The following is a 20,894-nucleotide window of genomic DNA, read 5'->3' on the forward strand; positions in this document are numbered from 1 at the left end:
AATTCCAAAATCTCTTTAGTTCCTAGATTTGGGAGTGTCACAATTTTCCTATGAATTCTTGGGAGAAAATCACAAAGTGCCTCATCCTCTTATTATCTCATGTTCATTGTGAGATATTTGTTTCCACATGGTTGTCAGTGTATAGGTGTATAGTGAATTTCTGAATGAATGAAGTGGAGAGAATACTAATCTCAATTATTGATAGAAAATGGTGAGAGAGATTTGAACCAGAGTAAGACATCTTTCTTCAAAGTTGATAGCAAAACTTTGCAAGCTAAAGTGCTTGAAAGTCCTATGGATTCCATACACTTTGTGAAATTATCTATATGCTCTACAATTTATTCTTGAAAATAGTTCCACATTTTTATTTGCTCCAGCAAACCCGATGGAGACCAAATTTCTTCAAAAAAAAAGGAGCATAAGTAAGGAACACAAAAAATGAATTCTCATAGTAGAATTCCCAAATTCAAATAGTTGATGATGTCGCTTTTTCATTTTTTTGAGAATTGATTACTTTCTTTTAGATGGTGCCAAAATGTTCTTCTAGAAATAGAACTTCAAGCACCTCTAATCTTTGTACGGTGGTTGTAGGTTGGATGCTTTTGTCGTGATAACTATGTCCACGATAAAGTTTGGCAGAGAACAGTAGAGGATTTACCTGCAACAAGCACTCTAACTCTCAAGTCAACTTTTAAATCAGAGAGAGAATCTCAAAGTCTTAGAAGAAAATTCTAAAAGCAAAATAAGTATTGGTTACGTAAATGAACAATCTATCTATATATGTAAAGCTCACTTGAGCTTTTGCATTAAACTCATTAGCAAAGAGTATTAAATGCATTAAACCATATAATTCTCAAATTAAAAACTAAAAAAAATTATTGTCAATATTAAAAATTAATTTTGTTAAAAAAAACTGAAATTTTCTTTAGTTTTGCATTTGAAAAATATTGAAAATTAAAATTAGTTAATAATAAAATAATATTTTTAATAAATAATGTAGATAAATAGTTTTAAAATTAAAAAGCGCCGCTAAAATGAATTTAAAGTTAACTATAACATATATGTGCATTATTGAAAAAATATCTAATAATAATTTTGATCTATGATATATTAGTAAAAATTACTTATCCATGAGAGGGTTGTTCTCATGAATCATTTGCTATTAATAATATTCATCTTTTGTTGTAAAAAAAATTACTTAAGGAAGCATAATAGAGAAAAATAATAATGGTCAAAGTTGAATAAATGTTCGTTGTGAGAGGCATATCCATTTAATGTGATCGTAGAACCTCGAGAGATTATACGTCTCTTGGCTATCGGCTTTGAGAAAACATTCAGAAACCAAATAAGTTAAATAAATTTAAATTCGCTTGATAATATTTTAATCTATTTATGTTATCACTTATCATAATTCTAAAATTTAAATTAATTTATTCTTCTTGACCTTGACAAGTCACAACAAATGACTTTCTTGGTAAAAAGTTGGAATGGGCGAGCCCCCCACACCCTAGAGGAACTTGCCCTAGGATGAACAAGACCTAAAAGAGAGGAACTCGCTAGGGGCGAGAGAAAGGACTTAGGAGATTAGGGACCCCCTTAGGGCAAGCGCCAGGGGCGGTTGATGTATGTAAGGGAGTTGGGTCGAGTGAGGTACGACCCAACAAGCCCCATTAGTGGCAAAGTTAGGGTTTCATGTAACCTCTATAAAAGGGGACTTTATGATCATTGCAAAAGATCATTCGACATTTATTCTAAAGGATTAGACTATTACTAGACTCATGCTTTACTAGGGTTTGAGGCTTATACCATTCTTGAGTGTTCATTTCCATAACAAAAGTATAAAAAATGATATTAAAATTTATTTCATGACAGTAGCACTTAACATTTTTTTACGTAATTTAAATATTTCAAATTAACTTAATAATTTTTCATAAATTTTTTTATTTCTAAAAATCATTTCTATGCTAATAATTAAATATAAATAATAAAATTTGAGTAATATTAATTATTTATAAAAAAAATATAATAATATTTATTGAAATGTCTTACACAGTTTATTTACAATTATAATTAAAAAATATTTTTTTATTTATTTAAACTATAATAATTTATATATAATGTTAAAAAATATTGTAAGTAAACCCGTGCAACGCACGGGTATAATATCTAGTCAAACATGTATTTCTAAGTATGGTAAGACTTGATATTGACGCGCTAGACCTTAATGAAGTATTAATGCATGACTTTTGAGATGATAATTGTGATTGAGTAATCTTGCAATTGTTTGGTGAGTGTGTCAGCTCTGTTCAGCTCAGCCAATTGTTGAACAGATAAACCATCAATCATTGATTTGGTGGTTCCAACCGGCCAACATGATATTCCTTTAGTTTTAAAACTTTTGGGTAGTGCAAGGCGAGGCTCTTATGGCTATTATTCCCTCACTAATTAAAATTTTAACGCTCAAGATTTCTAATTTTTTTCCTGAACATATGTAAGCTTATGGAAACCATGCTGAAAGACTTATCTATCAAAAATACACTTATTACTAACCCAAGCACAAACAAAAAATAAATACTTCGGGAAGCCATAAATCACAACATGCAATTAAAAGATCATGATTCTATACAAAGGGCAGCACTGCATAAAACATAAAGATCCCTATCCCAATGAAGATGACACTGCCCCTAGATACATAAGACACAAATATTATTACATATTTTTTTAAATGCTAGTCATAGCACGACGAGCTTCTATTCCTTCATAATTGATTTTGGCCCCCAAAAGCTACCAGAATTGATTTTACCTCCAAAAGCAATTGTAAACATATTTCAAAACATGTGCTAAGACCTTTATCCTAATTCTATGCATGCCATGCAAATACAAGATTAACATCCTACCACTTTACACTTAACAGCAATTTGAATCTCCTCATGCTAAAATAATCATTCCATGTAATTCCCTTTTAGGAGATAGAATGCCTCCTGTGTCTTAAGGATGAACCAGATGATTTGGTGTCTCCAGGGACCAGAGAGGTAGGACTATTAGAACTCCCTGAGGTCTCTGGGCTCCTATTTTCTCCTTGTCCTTTGTTACCCCCAAGCCATAACTTATCAAAGATTCTCCTTGACCTAGATGGCAGCAACTGAATGCCACTTCTGCTGTTTTTGCTGCTCTTCTTATTCAGTTTTACATCCTTAATCTTCAAGTTACTCATCTTGCAGTTGAGGGACTGGCAGCTCTCTCCCACAGGTTTTCCACATTCCTCATCTCCATTCATCGCCAAACATGAAGGATCACGGGGACTGCTACTAAGTGCTCTGGCATTCGCAGAAGCTCTAACCTGCTCAAAATAGAGAACCTGGACAACAACTCGAAGGGGAAGGCGCTCATTCTGTGCGGCGTGCATCGATGCATCTGCTGTCAATTTCTTGACATTCATTAGTCCACATATCTTCTTCCTTTCAGCTTTTGTCAAACTTGGATGCTCCTGAAGATGAAGGACTCAAGTCAATGCTATGATAATTGCAATTACAAAATATACATGTACAGAAGACTTTAAATGTTTGATTAACAATCAATTTAATGAAAATAAAAGTAACAACAGAAAGAAAAGGAGTCAGGTTACCTAAAATATGGGATAATATGAAACAGGAATCAACAAAAAAAAATAGTAAAAACATCTTCTCTAAGGAAATAAGGATAGAAGTAAAGCAAAAAGTGTTCGCCAAGTTAATTCTATATTCATCATGTGATCAAAGTATACTCCATGTTTACAAAAGTTTTACCTTTAAGTAGATGTCAATAGCTCTGTAGAGACCATCATGATTTGGCCTAGCAAACTCTGGAACTGACTGTGACAGATCAACAAAACTAGAGAGGCTGAGATTTGGATCATGTGCAATTTCTGTAAGATAACCATCCACCAACTTGCCAACATTCAATGAAGACCTATGCCCTAAAATAGATTCATCATTTGCTTTATTTCCCTTCCCTATTGCCTCCATATCATAGCTTCCCTTTTCACTAGCCATGTACCGATTCAAAAGATCTTGCACCAAATCAACATCATACGCCGTAATCTGGGGTGATCTTGCTGGAAACAGCAAATCTTTGGCTGAAGCTTGATGCAATTTTTGGCCAATGCTCTTCATCAATTCTTCCCTTGACGACTCGTCAGCTTCAACTAATATGGCCACTTTCAATAGCTTCAGCAAGAAACTACACGAACAACCGACACCATTATCACACGGCAATAAACAGACAATAGTTTCTACAAGAGCTTTGTTCCTCCTGGCATGGGCTTCAGAAACCAAAGCCTCAACAGAATCAGGCAACCATCTTACCGCATAGACTTTCAATGCCTCCCCGATCACAACCCCGTCCATTCTTCCCTTTGATTTCACAGTAATCATTACCCTTTTATAAAGATCAATGTCCAGCTCACATATATCTTCAACCCACCAATCCTTTGGGACAGGCTCAATGTTCTCTCGTGGCGGCAACTTGTCCTCAACTATTCCAACAAGCTCTGTCAATTTCCGGTTATAAGTGTAAGACCAAGTGATGTTCGCGGGGTCTACAGAAGTTTTAGAAGCTATGGAATCTATGCATCTCCCAATGATCTTCAGGTCCTCAGACCATGGCAAGAGAGATTTAGTAGTTTGGAGAACAATTATAGAATCCTTCCAGCTACGAAAAATGCTCGAGGTAAGAAACACCTCAATTTTGAAAATTAAGTTTCCTTTATCAATGTCCTCTGTCATTTCAAGGTACTCAGCTGCACATCTAGCAGCCACAACATTGTAAGCATTAAGAGTAACAGTCATTCCATAGCAGAACTTTGCACATATTTCAAAGGCCTTGGGGCCACCAGGGAAATCATCCAAGTAAATTTCATCAGAATTCACTTCATTAGCCTTTGACACAAGCTTTTGCAATCGATTGCTCTTGGACAGTAGAGGGAACTGCAACTTATGAAAAGTCAACATCAATAAAGCAAGATGTCTCCCTGGGTAAAAATTATACCACTTGAACACCATTTTTAGTTTAAAAAAAAACTAACATACTTTTATGTAAGGACCACACATAAAGTCCCTTGAAAAAAAAACAAAGCAAGGGAGGTTGGCATTATTTTCCAAACAAGTGTGTCAATGGAATTATTGCTGACGATCAGTTTGTTTTTTAGTTAGGTAAAAGTAAGTTTGATATAAATTAGTTTAGTAGAACTAAGCTTGATAAAATTAATTTGTGTTTGGGAATGAAGTATAAAAGTAAGTTTTATAAAAAGCATGTTGTTGTTTTACTAGAATAAAGTGAAGTTACTTTTAGAAATAAAATTGCTAATATCGATATAAGATGATAGATATAATATCAAGGTGATGTATCAATATGAGTGATCTAGTAAAATAACATCTCACTTACTTTTTTCTAACTGAAAAGTACGTACAAAATACTTATTCTAAAATAAGTTTTTATGGTTAGAAACTCACTTATACTTCACTGAAAAATACAGAAACCACCGGTTACAATGCAAGTTAACCCCACTTATTTTTAACCAAAACCATAAAAATGGCTGTAACCAAACGGCACAACAACAATGGAGGTCAGTGTAATGATCCGTAATAATACAACTTTTCTTATTTAGCAAGACAACAAAGTAAAGATACAGACAGGTTACATACCTTGTGAAGATCAAACCTAACTTCACCAACAATTATCATAATATCAGTAGCCAATTCAGATGATATGTACCTGCATAATTGGAAAATTGATTGCTTAGCTTATAAAAAATGAAAAAAAAAATTCAAAAAGGGGGATGATAGGAAGGAGATCACTCTTACTGAAACCTCAGCCGCAAAATAAAAATAAGCCACATTCAATGTAGGCATGGATGATTCATGTCACAACACAAAATTATGCCAGAATAAGCAACCAAAATTAATGCAGCAAGTCAAAAAAACTTGAACCAGAAGTATTTAATTAAGACTCTCACATGGATACATCACACTATGAGCTTTCCAAAAAAAAATTCATCACACTATGTGACAGAACTACACTATATTTAACATCTGGGAAGCGATTAAATACCTTCAAAAGATGAACTTTCATCACATGCCCCCAAAACATGGGGAAAAAAAAACCTTGTATATTATTTGCCAGAAGTTTAAATTGCCAGAGTCTTTGATCTTAAGCGATTTGGAAATCTCGTGATTCTATGTCTCATACACTAGGAAACTTCCATATACAGAGCCAAAAACTCATTAAGTTAAAAAAAAAAACCCAGTAAAATAACTAGCTGAAGTCACATCCAAATTAATATTAAGTTATTAACTAACTAAGTGCATGTTTGTAAACTCGTTCGAAAACCACAGAAAATCTAAAATCATGGTGGCCTAGTTTCCAAACATGGACCATGGACCAAATATGGTTCATACTTCTCAGTCAAATACATGTAGCACATGCATGGCATTTCATATGTGGTCCTGGAATATGAGTTAACAGACTGAAAATCCACCCATCAATGATATTATGGAAAGGAATCCACCCACAAGTGAAATTCCCCTACCTTGTTTATACACAATTATACAAGGTGGTAACGATAATTTGAGTGCCCCACAACATGCTTAAAAGTCATCTAGCATAGAAAACACATAGACTGTCATAACTACAATTATGATACAATAAGGACCAATATTGTTTCAAATAGCCATTGCATCTATCCATGATTTTAAGTGCTGAGTACTCTCCATACCACTTTTACAATATTTGGACCACAAAGCTCATCAAGAAATTCACAGCTCGAAAGGCAGGACCACTTACTATTAATCAGCTTTACACCTCACTCTCTCTCTCTCTCTCTCTATGCAGTTCATAGCAATAATACAGAATATTAACATTATTTCAGTGGCTATGTAGACAAAGATAATGGTTTTCTTTAGAAGGCAACAACATTCAAGAATGAATCCATAATTAGTAGTACCTCACTTCACTCAAATGCATCTGTGACCAAACCCCTCTCAGTTTATACTCAGCAACAGAAAACGGTAACACACATTAACCTCATGCTGATACCAAAAAGAAAAAACAGACACACTTCACACAGAGAATTTAGAATGCATGAAACACACAAAACAGAGGAACCAAAGAACAGGGTAAGCAGAGATTGAGAATGGAACAAAAGAGAAGAGCATATTCCTACCTGACAAACTTCCCATCAGATTGAAGAGCATCAGGCTTCGAACCCAACTTCATAAACTTCATCTTCTTTTTCTTTCTTCTTTCCCTCTTTCAAAATCAAAAGAAAAATGTGTAGAACACTGCTACTACTTCTGATACTTGAGTTTCACGAAGAAGCTCTGTTACCCAGAAGCTCTGTTTCCGTTAAAACGCCACGCTAGACATAAAAAACGAAACATTTATCGAAAGCATTACGAGGGGCATTGAAGATGATGACGAAAAAGCAAAGGTAGTATTGAAGAGCGAGAGAGTAAAACAAAAAAATATAGAACAAGTTGAAGCAAGCAAGCAAGTTGAGGTTGCAAAACCAAAGAAAAGGGAACAAGCTTCAGAAAGAGCACTTATGAGAAAACGTGTTACCAAATGGGTTGAATTCAATGCTGCGAAGAGAGATATAGATAAGAAAATGAAAATGGCGTCAGAGAGAGAAATAAATGGTCGCCGCCTTTGGTTTTATTTAAGAGCAGAGTGTGGTGATTCGGTGAAGATCATCATCATCATCATGTTTGGGTTGAGGCGCAAATCTCAAAAGGGAAGAGAAGAAAGGGTGTGGTGTGTAGAGTGGGGTCTCTGTTTTCTTTGTTCTGTGACTCTGTTTCTTCTGCACCTCTCTGAGCAAAACGAAGACACTTTTCTCTGCGACTTGAAATTGAATGATGATCGGTTTTCAGCTCTGACGCGCTTGTCTTTGCAGGCTAGGCTAGTATGGAAAAGAGGAGAGAGAGGAGGATGTGAGTAATGACTTATGAGTGTGTGTGTGAGGTGGTTGTGTTTGGAGTAATGTATGTACTGTAGTATGTATATAAACAGTGGGTTTTGTGTAGGAAGTAGGGGACTATGTGACAGGGTGGCTCAGACCACATAGGTCCTATATACTAATTCTAGTCTTTATGCTTATGTTTTATTTTCATGTCAAGAAGGCATTTTTGTTGGACTTGTTTCTCTTTTCTATTTATCTCATTTCTATTCTTGGCTATGTCTTCTTCACATGGAACATTTTTATTAATTTGATCATAAATTTAATGTTAATTAATTCATTGGACCATTTCAAAAAAAAAATCATAGGACTAGCTCAAGTTTGGTAAGAGTTAAATACGTAAGACCATGTACAATGGTTTAAACAAAAAATTTCCATTCAACACCACTTTTTCTCTTCCCAACACTCCACATCATCTTCTCTCTCCAATTCAACACACTTTCAACAAATACCCACTCCAATGGTTTTCTCTCTCAACACCCTACCCCACCACTCACCCTACCCCACCACTTTTTATTTCATATTTTTATTTAATTTTATGTTTTTGTTTTTTTTATTTACATAAAATTACAATTATTATTTTAAATTAAATTAAATAATAAACACTTAACGAATTAATTTTTTTTAATATAGATAATAATTTATTTTATTTCCTTAACTAAAAAATGGAAGACGATAAACGAAGCACACAATAATATATTTTATTTTCTTAACTTAAAATGCAAGACAACAAACTAAGCACACAACACACAAATAACGTAATTAGTACGATACAAATCATCTTCCATCACGAAGCATTTGCAAACTTTGTCCATATGTGCTTCACTAGATCTGCTTGCAGTTCGTGATGAACGTTCGAATCACGCAACTCGGATCTAGCACGCACATGATTTGCAAAAGCGGGTAACACCTCGGTCGAGTATGGTTGCGGTGTACTAGATCCACCTTCCCCAGATTGCTCAAAATCGGTCCAACGTTGAGCAAATGTATCTCGTTCATCCTCAACAATCATATTATGTAATATGATGCATGACCTCATAATGATACCCAAATCAGCTTTGTCCCACAAACGAGCTGGTTCACGGATGATTTTAAAACGAGCTTGAAGAACTCCAAATGCACGTTCGATGTCCTTCCGACATCTCTCCTGAACTTGTGCAAACAACTTATCCGGTTCACTTTGAGGAAGTCTGATCGATTTGACGAAAGTTGGATAAGAAGGGTAGATACCATCAGCTAGATAGTATGCCATATTATAGGGACGTTGATTCACAATGAAACTCACAGTTGGAGCCTTTCCCTGTTCCACATCATCAAACACTGGTGATCGATCTAGAACGTTTATGTCGTTCAACGTTCCCGGACATCCAAAAAAGGCATGCCAGATCCATAGATCATGAGATGCAACTGCTTCAAGAATAACTGTAGTGGTTCCCTTATCCCCTCTAGTAAATTGACCTTCCCATGCTTTAGGACAATTTTTCCACTCCCAGTGCATGCAGTCAATACTCCCGATCATGCCTGGGAACCCCCTTTGTTCACTAACCTGTAGTATTCTTTGCAGGTCCTCTTGAGTTGGTGCTCTCAGGTACTCGTGCTCATACAATCGTATGATTCCATTACAGAATCTACGTAAACACTCCAGTGCTGTAGTACCTCCTATTTTGATGTACTCATCGACTGCATCTGCTGCCACACCATATGCTAACATTCGCATTGCTGTGGTACATTTTGCTAAGGGTGATATACCTTCTTTCTTGGCTGCATCAACTCGCTGGGTGAAGTAGTTATCACTACTTGAAAGGTCCGCAACGATTCGAAGGAAAACGTGTTTTTGCATCCGGTACCGACGACGAAACATTGAATCGTCATATGTAGGCTCATTGGCAAAGTAGTCGTCAATTAGCCTTCGGTTTGCTGCTGCATGATCTCTACGGACATACTTTCTACGAGGTGCACTATCTTCCAAATTTTGGTTTGGACCCAACCCTAATTGGTTGAGTATAAAAGCTTCTTCAAGTTGAGAATTTTGAAGGTATGTTGCAATATCAAAAGGATTTTCACAAGGATTCTCAAAAGGATCAAAAGGATCCATTTGTTGTGAAATTCGAAGTAGAAAGTAAGAGGTTTTGGATATTGGTACATAAATTGATCTATGAATCCATATATATAAGTAAATTGAATGGTGGACACTGACGGATTCAAAACAAGTTACCCACTAGAGTTAATAATCGGAAAAGGACTAGATTCGAATTGAGTGGAGCATATTCAAACCCAATAACCCATACACTAAAGCCGAACACTGCAGACTTGACACCACTGGCAAATTATTAAAGCAAACCCCACCGACTTGACACCACTGACAGATTCGAAACAAGTTACCCACTAGAGTTAATAATCGGAAAAGGACTAGATTCGAATTGAGTGGAGCATATTCAAACCCAATAACCCATACACTAAAGCCGAACACTGCAGACTTGACACCACTGGCAAATTATTAAAGCAAACCCCACCGACTTGACACCACTGACAGATTCGAAACAAGTTACCCACTAGAGTTAATAATCGGAAAAGGAGTAGATTCGAATTGAGTGGAGCATATTCAAACCCAATAACCCATACACTAAAGCCGAACACTGCAGACTTGACACCACTGGCAAATTATTAAAGCAAACCCCACCGACTTGACACCACTGACAGATTCGAAACAAGTTACCCACTAGAGTTAATAATCGGAAAAGGAGTAGATTCGAATTGAGTGGAACATATTCAAACACAATAACTCATACATTAAAGCCGAACATTACAGACTTGCCATCACTGACAAATTATTAAAGCAAACACAACATACTTGACGACAACACTGACAAATGGTTAAAGCAAACACCACAGACTTGACACCACTGGCGGGTTTGACCGAATACAGACAAATACTCGATTGAAATTAATTACCAAATAGGTCTTGGGCCAACTTACTCAACAGCTCTTTCTTACGGTCATCGAGATCCTCTTCAGAACTTAGCTTGAGATACAAATTGGTTTTCATCAATTGGTTAGTCTGTTCTTGCACCATTGTTAGCTTATCAATTCGTGCAATCTCTTGAGCCTTCAAATCTTTGTATTCAACCCAAACTTTCCCCTTCTCCTCAACGACAGGTTCTTTACTTTTCTTTTTATTCTTTCTTTTAGCTGCCTCCCTACCCATTGGACGAGGAATTGATCCTATAGTGGTTGAGCCACATGCATCACTGTCGTGAGATCTCTTAGATCCACTACTTGCTGAGCCACCATTTCCTCCTACTTGACTACAAAAACGTGGTAGATCACGGAGAGCGATCCATTCTTCCATCAAAGTAAATTGAACATTCTTCCCACATGCGAATAATTCCTGCGCTTTTGCCAAAACATCATTATTCGACCAACCGCTTCCTTGTTGACGCTTAGCGGCATCATAAGCGTCAATCCATTTACCCAGTATTTTGTTCATATAATTCCAACGGTTTCGACATGCAATTCCATCACGCGGAGGATCGAATGAGCAATGCTCATTACAATACTCAGCAATATCTCTCCAAAATGTTTCTCCTTTCTGGTTTTTCCCCACAACACTGCTTGTTCCACAGTTAATCCACCCACTAATTAGCACCAAATTTTGTGCAGTGTTCCATGCGGGTGCATTCGTTTTTTTGCTCTTAGGAGTGACTTCATTGACTTCATTATCAGCTGACCCGTCACCAAGATTGACTTGTGTTGAAAATTCCGGAAATTCCGGTCCATCAACACTAGGAAAATTTTCACGAACCATTGGCATATAACCACTAGACTGGGGTGTTTTAGATGGATATCTCACAGATCCATAAGATGGATGAAAGTTTGGAACAAATGATGACTGGTTCGAATATTGATTTGGATCTGGATAATAGTTTGGATTTTGAGGATGTTGGTTGGAGAATTGATGTGGGACTTGAAAATAGTTTGGATTTTGAGGACGTTGGTTGGAGAATTGATGTGTGACCTGATAATTGGTGGGATTTTGAGGACGTGGGTAAGAAAATTGATTTGGATCTTCATAGTTGTTGGGATTTTGGTTGGAAATTGGGTAGCTTGAAGAATTCTGGGTGTTGTAATGATGATTGTTGGGATCCATTTCAAAACAAATGCTAATAGAAGGATAATAAGATGGTGAGAGAGATAATAAGATAGGGAAAAACTTGGTTTTTTTTTCTGTGTCCAAATCTAACAAACCAAGTCTCTATTTATAGAGAAAAAAAAGTTATGAATTTTGGTAAAAAAAAAAAATTAAAATTATTTTTTTTCAACAAGATAATTCAGTTTAAAGTTTTTTAAAAAAAAAATCCGGTCCGCCAATGGGACGCTGCCACGCGTCCCATCCTATCCTCTCTGTCCTCTCTCTCCTCTCCAACTGACACGACACGCGCCGTGTCGGCGCGTGTCGTGCACGCGCCCAACGTGCTCCAATCCGGAGCTGCCACGTGGCTCCGGATGGCTCTCTCAACAATGTTGAAACCATTCAACATTTTTCCTCCTTCAACAATATTCAACAGACCATTGTAAGTATTAAACAAGTTTCAACAACATTAAACAAGAGAAAAAACAGACCATTGTAAGTGGTCTAAGGGTTAGGTGGGATGACGGACGAATGGTTCAGGGTTCGAACCTTAAAGATGACTAATGTACTAATATTATTGACAATTAACATTTGTCTATTAAGAAAAAAATCTAAAATATCTTCACATGTTCAATTTAGTATGTGCTTAAATATGGATCGGTTGGAGGCTTCTCTGATTTTCGGTTTGTCAAAAATGCACAAAATAGGGGTGAATTCCCTAATTGAGCGATTTAGAAGTATTTTGGTCTGTGTCGTTGGTTATGTCTTCATGGGACTTTTATGTATTGGAGTGAGTCATTCTCCTTCGTTATTGAAATGACTCGTCAATATCCTCTTACCTTGAGCATTTATTGTTGAGATGTAGGGCATGTCTATGTTGATAATTCACTTAGGTGTTGCTTACCGTGTGTAAGGACTCTTGGCCTGCATTTGTATAAGGCCCAAAGGTCCATTAGGGAATTATGTTTAGGCTTTTCATATTTCCTACTGAAAAAAGAAAATGTTCACTTATAATTCAAATGTTTGCTTGACTTAATACAAATGCAGCTAGGTCTTTAGGGATTCCTATGTTCGTTAAGGTTCCAACATGTCAGTTTCTTGACTCTCTCTCTGCTAGGGATGGAAAAAAAAATTGATTTTATCGATTAAGGAGGAAGAAGATGACCGTTGTTGAGTTTAGTCACGTGAGGTGCACATGTCTGCTCCAAGTAATATTTCTCTCTCCAATCTGGGTGCCAAGTCATAAATGAGGATCCATATTGAAGATAAACATTAGTTTTCTCACAAAACATGGACGGAAAACTATTCCTGCAAACAAGGCTTTTGTTAGGGATGCGAAATGCATTTGATTTTGTCCAAAATCGTGAAAAAGATATAAGTAAGGGGCCAAATATATAATTAAGCCTTAATTTTCCAAACACTTTGTTGTTTCAATTTTTACATAACACAAAAGTATCCGTCTAACACACAATATACTTGCTAATTAATTTATTTTCAAAACTCAAAGATTGAGAAATGTACTTGTTAGTTTATAATTACCAATTGAAACTACTAGAAGTCAACACAAAACATACTTTTTGAGAAAGACAACTAATCACAATCAAATAAGATAAGTTAAGCAGAATGGTTATCAAATGGAAGTGAAGGGGTGAGCTAGCTACCCTCTCTATCGTAACAATAAAATCCCGAGAATGAAGTCGTATGCATCACACTTGAACTTTGCCACGAACTCATTGGAGTGTTGAAGGAGAAGTTGCAACACTTATGGGAGCGTAATCAGAGGGTCGTGGTACATCTCCAACCAATGAAGGTTCTAGCGCGAACCCCTCCTACCATACCAAACAATGTGGACATCCAAATGTGTATTCCAGATTTGGCACATTCGGTTTAACTCTAAAATGGAGGGGCTCGAGTCGAAGTGCCCAGGTTAGCCACAACATAAGTTGAGCTCTAGGAGGGTACTCAAAAGAGAGAGGTGATGGATATGTCGCTTGTCGACGAGGAAGAGTAGTCTTTCTCTTTCGTTCTTATTCCTTTACTCTCAAATCTTTGCATATATCCCACAAGTTTGGAAATTTTTGGCTTAGTGGACTCAACATTATAGTTTAGTGAACCCGAATTTAAATTGACGATTTGTGCGGGCTTTACATTGGTTTGACCGACGTTAAAGAGAGAAAAAATAGCATCAGCATTAATGCCAAGATTGATTTCAGACATTTTTTTAGTGCGCTTATAACGAAAATGTTAAATAGTTATGAATCTTGGGACCATATGTCCATTAATAAATATAAAACTTTTAAGTAAAAATAAATATGGATCTTATTTCACTCAGTTTCCCTATGCGTATCCCCACAACCGACATTCATGTGACTTATTCTTCTTTACTCTGAGATTATGTTAAGTGGATATGTCTCTCTCAATAAATATTTTCTCCATACGTGCTCATGGATTAAACCCTGAACAAAATGCTTAAAGAGATAAACTATCTACCAGTTATATTATACCTTATTGGTTTATGTAGCCTTTTAAATTACACCGCTACTATACATTATTTTATTTTATAACTTTGATACATTTATACTTCTTTTTCTTTTTCTCGATCTTTTATTTTATCCCGTCAATTTTTTCTTCTTATTTTCCATTTTTTTTATCTCTATTTTTCTTTAAAGGTGGTGGATAAATTGGTGTGAATAAAATATTTTCCATTATTTTACTTTCTCTTGAACCATTTAAATGTGCCATGACACGTATCCATGTTGTGAAGCTATATGTCCCCTTGGTGTGGTAGCATGTGTGATGGCGAGTGGCTTCCACATGGGTCCACAAAATCCTCTAATCATAAGTTCGGTATATGTGTGATACTATGGCATTCATAGAATTCTAATGTAATATTATAGATTGATCTAATAAAGTTCCTAGATGTCGAATGCCATATTATATAGCTAATCTTATAAAATTCCTTGAGGCCAAAAGCAGGCACTTCTTTTTTCTTTCAAAAATGATGCAAACACTTTTTGAGACGCATTTTATATAACATTATTTCGAGATGGTTTTTAATGGCTACAAAATATTGTTGTGATTGTTAAAATTTGTCCTAAAGTAATATGTCTAAAGAGTCACTCTGCCAAAATTTATATCACTCCTTTTCTTTTTTGAGCCATAATTGAGAGCAAGAAGTCCTAAAGTGATGTTAACAAGTAGTGCATAATTATATGACAATTGACAAGTAGTGGTTAATTATGTCCAAAACTCAGTTAAAAACTTGAATAAAAGGGTGTCACAAGTCACAACCAGTCAACCACCTATTGTCCAATCATCTGCGCATGTGTGGGTAAGGAGAAATTAATCATGGGTGAAATTAGGCGTGGGCAAAAGCTTATCATGTATAAATAATGGTGGCTTTTGAATGAGGGTCCCAAATTTTGATAATGGTTAGGGTGTGTGAGGTGATTTTTCGCTGGCAAATCGGCCATTTCAGGGGACCATGTGGCTCCCTTTATGCCCGACCCCTTGGCTCTTGCTTCAAACCTTTTCATGAGTTTAGAATAAGTTCCATGTTTTGGGTAAGATATGAGTTCTTTAGGTTTATATTCATCTATTATTGTCCTATACATAATACTAAACATGTAGCTATTTTAAATATTATTCATTTTATAGTGCTTTATTAATGATTAAATTTTAATAAACAAGCCTTGGTTATGGTGGTTAAAAGTTGATGTTTGAACCGTTGAGTTAAAAATTCGAGTATAGATAGTGAAATTTCTATTTTTATGATGGTCTCAAATAGAAATAACTCAGTTGGCAACGCAAGCTGAGTATGTGAAAAGAGCTATTAGGTTCGATCCTCAAACAATATACCCTGGGAGAGAGATGAGGAACCTTAACTGTGAGTAAATCTCAAATTAGACGACTAGTGACGAGCACTGGATGTTTATACGCTTCCCCTATTTCAATCCATATTCAAACAACAAAAAGAGAGTTTTCATGCCAAAATCCATTCACTCAAATTACCTAGAAACAAAGTGTCAGCTTATCTCTATTAAACTAGATGAGTTTGGTTTTGCAACTTGTTGATTCTATGCAGGTTTTAGGGTCTTACAGCTCAACATGATGGTAGATTTGTTCATCACTTCAACCAATACTATCACTTGACAAAAAGCCTTAAAAAAAACGATTGTGTCACAAGTGGCCTGAAAACCCTTTGAAACCGGAAACAACGTGCTGAGGAACCTTAACTGTGAGTAAATCTCAAATTAGACGACTAGTGACGAGCACTGGATGTTTATACGCTTCCCCTATTTCAATCCATATTCAAACAACAAAAAGAGAGTTTTCATGCCAAAATCCATTCACTCAAATTACCTAGAAACAAAGTGTCAGCTTATCTCTATTAAACTAGATGAGTTTGGTTTTGCAACTTGTTGATTCTATGCAGGTTTTAGGGTCTTACAGCTCAACATGATGGTAGATTTGTTCATCACTTCAACCAATACTATCACTTGACAAAAAGCCTTAAAAAAAACGATTGTGTCACAAGTGGCCTGAAAACCCTTTGAAACCGGAAACAACGTGCTGAAGTGGCAGTAAAGAGGAAAAATATGGCTTTTCCATTAAAAAACGCTAGAAGGAGGGTTCGAACCTCCGACCTTGTGGTTAACAGCCACACGCTCTAACCAGCTGAGCTATTCCAGCTTTTTGGTTAGTTACATCTTTTTATCGTATTTGATTATACCAATAGAATATCTCATCCAGTTGTAAATTCAATTGCAGTGTAGAAAGGTCCAAACACTTCTTTTTTGTCGGAAGGAAGGTACACACTCAAACAGTTAAACGAGCCCAAGCCTTGTATAAGGGGCCAACCATAGTCAGATTGAACTTCTACAAACAAAAATGAACACAAATGGATGAAAAATGTTTAAGTGGCTACTACCGCCTCTTACAAGTGGCATTACGTACTAAGCTGTGTTGGTCAGCCCCACCCTTGAACATTTCCCCTTAAAATGGAAAAAGAAACCAACCCTGAACTAAAAAATTCACAAGAACTCAAGTCATGTGTTTGGCATATTGGTAGCTATTTATTTCCTAGGGCGAGTCTCCTCTGGCGTTGCAACTCCCACTTCAACCTTGGCTACATCCATAGCACTAGCCTCAGGCTTCTTCTTTGCATACAAGACAGCATATCCCACAGCACCTGTGATAAGCAAACCTGCTAGAGCCATGGTTGTGAAGCTGAAAGGAAGTGATTTTGTCTGGTGAAGGGTTCCACCAGCAGGACCAGGACCATGACCTGGGGGTCTCTTTGACGCTTCTACCCCTGCTGCTTTCACTTGCTCTGGACTCATTTTGTGCGTGTCTGCCATTTTTCTCCACTCTTCGTCTCCACCACTCATGATGATGATGATGATGGACCCTTAAAGATACTGGTTTTTTATAACTTAATAGTTTCTTGCACACCACTTCAATTGCCTCAAAACATGCATGCATGAGAAAAAGAGAAAGAATATGATGAAACAAGCTAGTTCATGTGTTGTTTAGCCACGTCTCACCATGCCTTGGCTATGTTTCCAACACGTAGTTGCTACGCGTCGTTGTAGCCGGAACGTGGAAACATGAAAACTACGTTTGTAGGAGATGTTCATTAATATTTCATTTGTGATTGGTTTAAATCATGGTATGTTTTTGTGGGGTAGTCCAAAGAGTTCCTATTCCTGCAGTTTCTCTTCTCATTTTTTTCTACCAACTCCATAGGAAATGTTCACTACACGAAGATTGTATCTACCTCTTAAATTACCATTTCCAAAGCCTTCTTTGAAGCAAAGTACAAAAACGGGTAAAAGCATTACATGCAAAATAAAGGTGAATACTACCATACCACAATTGTATCATACCTGAGTGATGTGGACCAATAGGATTTGCTTTGACTGTAAACTTTGACTTCTTTATTTTTCTTTTTAAAAATTAACGAAAAACAAAAAAAAAGATTTGTATTAATTATGTTATGGTCCTAACATTTTTGTAATTTCATTAAGTGGTAAGTGGTAACCCAATTTCATGAAACTTCTTTTTTGTGCGTTTTAGGGTTTTCACATTTAGGAAAAGAGATTAAGCTTCATCTTAACCTAAAAATTCATCCTTCATCATCATCTTTCTCATCAACATCTCCCTTACCAAAGTCAAAACCTCATTTAACCTTCCATAATTCAGATTTGAAAAAAAAGAAAGACAAAAAATATGAACACCAAAACCCAACCACAACACAGATCTGAAAAAGAGAAAAAGAGAAATCAGAATCGGAAAATTGCTTCCATGGAAAAAGGAAGCAACGCTCTCTCTCAAGCACGCTCCATGTTAGGGTTTCAGAGGTTGAATCCCCACCGCTCAACGACCACCTCCCCACCGATCCTCTTCCACCTTCTCCAGATCGCACTCAGAGGTTGAATCCCCACCACCGCCTAGCGACCTCGACCCTAAAAGCTTGACCCCTATCCTTTGCAGATATAGATCTTGACCCACGTCGAAAACCCAGCTCGCCGGCCTTCTCATCCTCGTGATCACCGGTGCAATTCTGCTCCTCTTCACCGGCATCACCTTCGCTGAAAGCGTTCTCGCCCTGATCTTCTTCTCGCCGTTGATCGTCGTTTTCAGCCCGATTTGGGTCTTGGCCGCCACGTTCCTCTTCCTCCTCATGGCGGGCGAGGCTTTTCCAGATCTATGTCGATCTGCGGCGTTGACGAGGGTTGGGAGGAGTTGGGTCAGGGTGAGAGAGTGTTCGACGTCAATCCATTTGGAATTGAAGAGAGAGTGTTATTTTGGATTCGGGTTGAAGGTGCTGTTTTGGACATTGAAGATCAATTTTTGGGGTTTTTCGAGATCTGTTAACTATCGATTTCTGTTTTTGGTGAAATTGAAGTTGAAGGTGTGGGGTTGAAGGTGCTATTTCTGGTGAAATTCTATGTTTGTTTCTGGTGGTGGTGGTGGTGGTCATTTTCAATTGATACATTAACTAAGGATTACTATGTAAATAATGAAATTTATAATAGCCTTTGTTTGATAGAAAAAATAATAAGAGAAAATGCTCAATTAATTACACTCTGGATTTATTTAATTGGTACACATTAACTCATATATCATACCCAAACTAAGTGTTGTGGTATGGTAGCAAACACCCAAAATAAATGTAGGATTGACTAAATGACTTATGATAAAGTTTGGGTTAAATAACCCACCATCCAATCACATTACAAATAAGTGAGTTGGAATTTCTATATTTTATTTATTAATTTATTTCCAACTCATTTATCTCAAATGTGATTGGATGGTAGGTTATTTAACCCAAACTTAATCATGGGTAATTTAGACAACTCAAATGAATGTTTGTACTATGGAAGGCTTGGACGGTTAAGCAGACGATATGCAATGTCTCTTAACCTAAGAAGAGGAGTATAAAATATGAGGACTTGAACAGTTGAAGCAATTACAATTCTTTCATTTTTTTCAGCATTTGAACAACTAGTAAAAAAGTCTTAAGAACTCATTTGTTCATCATAATTAGAGCACATACAAGTCAAATCTCGCTCTGAAATACTCTTGATAATCTTTAGTGTCATATTTTGTACACACTTGTAAAAAAGTAACTTGATCTTAATATTTCTACATCACTTTTTGCGAAGAGGCCTAAGTAGAAGCAAAATCCTTTTTCGGATTTGGAAAATGTCATTTTAAATACTTGTTGATGAGAAGTCTTTAAAACTCTTGGCCTGGACATATCAAGGCCTTGACGTTACTCATCGATTTATGGTGAATCAGGATAAAATCTCTTGTGTAGTTCTTATTTGCTTTAAGTTCTTTATTGCTAATGTGTATAACTATATATTTGCTGCACCTTGACTCTTTTGTGAAAAGCTTTAAGAACTTATATTTGCTTGAAAAAGTTTAATAAATGTTATTTTTCTTAAACACAATTCAACCCCCTCCTTGTGCCATTTCTTTATTTATCATAATTCTCATCAATTACTTGAGTAATTAATATCTATCATTCTCTCTCTACAATGACTCAGATTGGATTTAAATAAGGGTATGTCAATATAACTAAACATCAATATAATGATATTTTGGGACCGGATGAATAGTGCTAAGAACTAGAACTCATGGTTGAAGTAAAATTGGCAAAGAGTTGCTTAAGCACATGTGACAGTACGGGCCCACATGAATAATGCGAAGAACTAGCTTTGGAGATAAGAGCATCTCCAATGCAAGATTCTTAGTTCTTATTTTTTAGCAAATAACTAAGAGTTGAGTTCTTAACCATCGAAGTGAATGACGTGAAGTTCTTACTTTTTGAGTTCTTAGCATAAAAATTATTTTCTCTCTCTCATCCAAATTATTTTATTACTTTTTGAGTTTTATTTTATTACTTTATGAAAATAAAAAGTATAAATAATGTGAATGATGAGACCAAATGAATAGTGCTAAAAACTAAGAACTAAAAACTAATGGTTGAGCAAAATTGCTTGAGAGTTGCTTAAGCACATGTGGCAGTACAGACCCACATGAATAATGCTAAGAACTAAGAATTAAGAACTAGCATTGAAGATGTTCTAATACTAAGGCTTTTGTAGAAAATTTCCTTGGTAGAAAAGTTTGTAGGATATAGCATTGCACTTAATTGCTCTTTATAGAAATTACCTACAAGTTCACCTATTAATTGAGTTCATGTTCGTGTACGGTTGATTATTCACATAAGTTTGTAGTTATTTTACCTCTATTCATATC

At 36.2% G+C, this 20,894-nt stretch overlaps 2 protein-coding genes and 1 non-coding gene across 4 annotated transcripts; all 3 read right to left on the reverse strand.

Annotated features, from left to right (window-relative positions):
• Positions 1 to 2,581: 2,581 nt before the first annotated feature.
• LOC130717677 (BTB/POZ domain-containing protein NPY1) lies at positions 2,582 to 8,079 on the reverse strand. Of its 2 annotated transcripts, XM_057568013.1 has the most exons (5): positions 7,597 to 8,079; positions 7,199 to 7,393; positions 5,682 to 5,751; positions 3,786 to 4,970; positions 2,582 to 3,487 (listed from the first exon to the last, which is right to left on the reverse strand). In XM_057568013.1, exons 2-5 carry the CDS (start codon positions 7,258 to 7,260, stop codon positions 2,963 to 2,965), a joined length of 1,842 nt encoding a protein of 613 aa, XP_057423996.1. In that variant the 5' UTR covers positions 7,261 to 7,393; positions 7,597 to 8,079; the 3' UTR covers positions 2,582 to 2,962. The 2 variants fall into 2 exon arrangements, with proteins under 2 accessions (XP_057423996.1, XP_057423997.1); XM_057568014.1 differs by having other exon boundaries at positions 3,786 to 4,964; positions 7,199 to 8,078.
• Positions 8,080 to 16,740: 8,661 nt separating this feature from the next.
• Positions 16,741 to 16,814, reverse strand: TRNAN-GUU (transfer RNA asparagine (anticodon GUU)). Its single transcript has one exon. It is a non-coding gene; the product is annotated as a tRNA-Asn (tRNA).
• Positions 16,815 to 16,926: 112 nt separating this feature from the next.
• LOC130721583 (uncharacterized) lies at positions 16,927 to 17,566 on the reverse strand. Its single transcript, XM_057572385.1, has one exon. It carries the CDS (start codon positions 17,510 to 17,512, stop codon positions 17,198 to 17,200), a length of 315 nt encoding a protein of 104 aa, XP_057428368.1. The 5' UTR covers positions 17,513 to 17,566; the 3' UTR covers positions 16,927 to 17,197.
• Between the last annotated feature and the right edge of the window lie 3,328 nt (positions 17,567 to 20,894).

The sequence above is a fragment of the Lotus japonicus genome, chromosome 5 (genome assembly GCF_012489685.1).
Source record: "Lotus japonicus ecotype B-129 chromosome 5, LjGifu_v1.2".
Lineage (NCBI taxonomy): Eukaryota > Viridiplantae > Streptophyta > Magnoliopsida > Fabales > Fabaceae > Lotus > Lotus japonicus.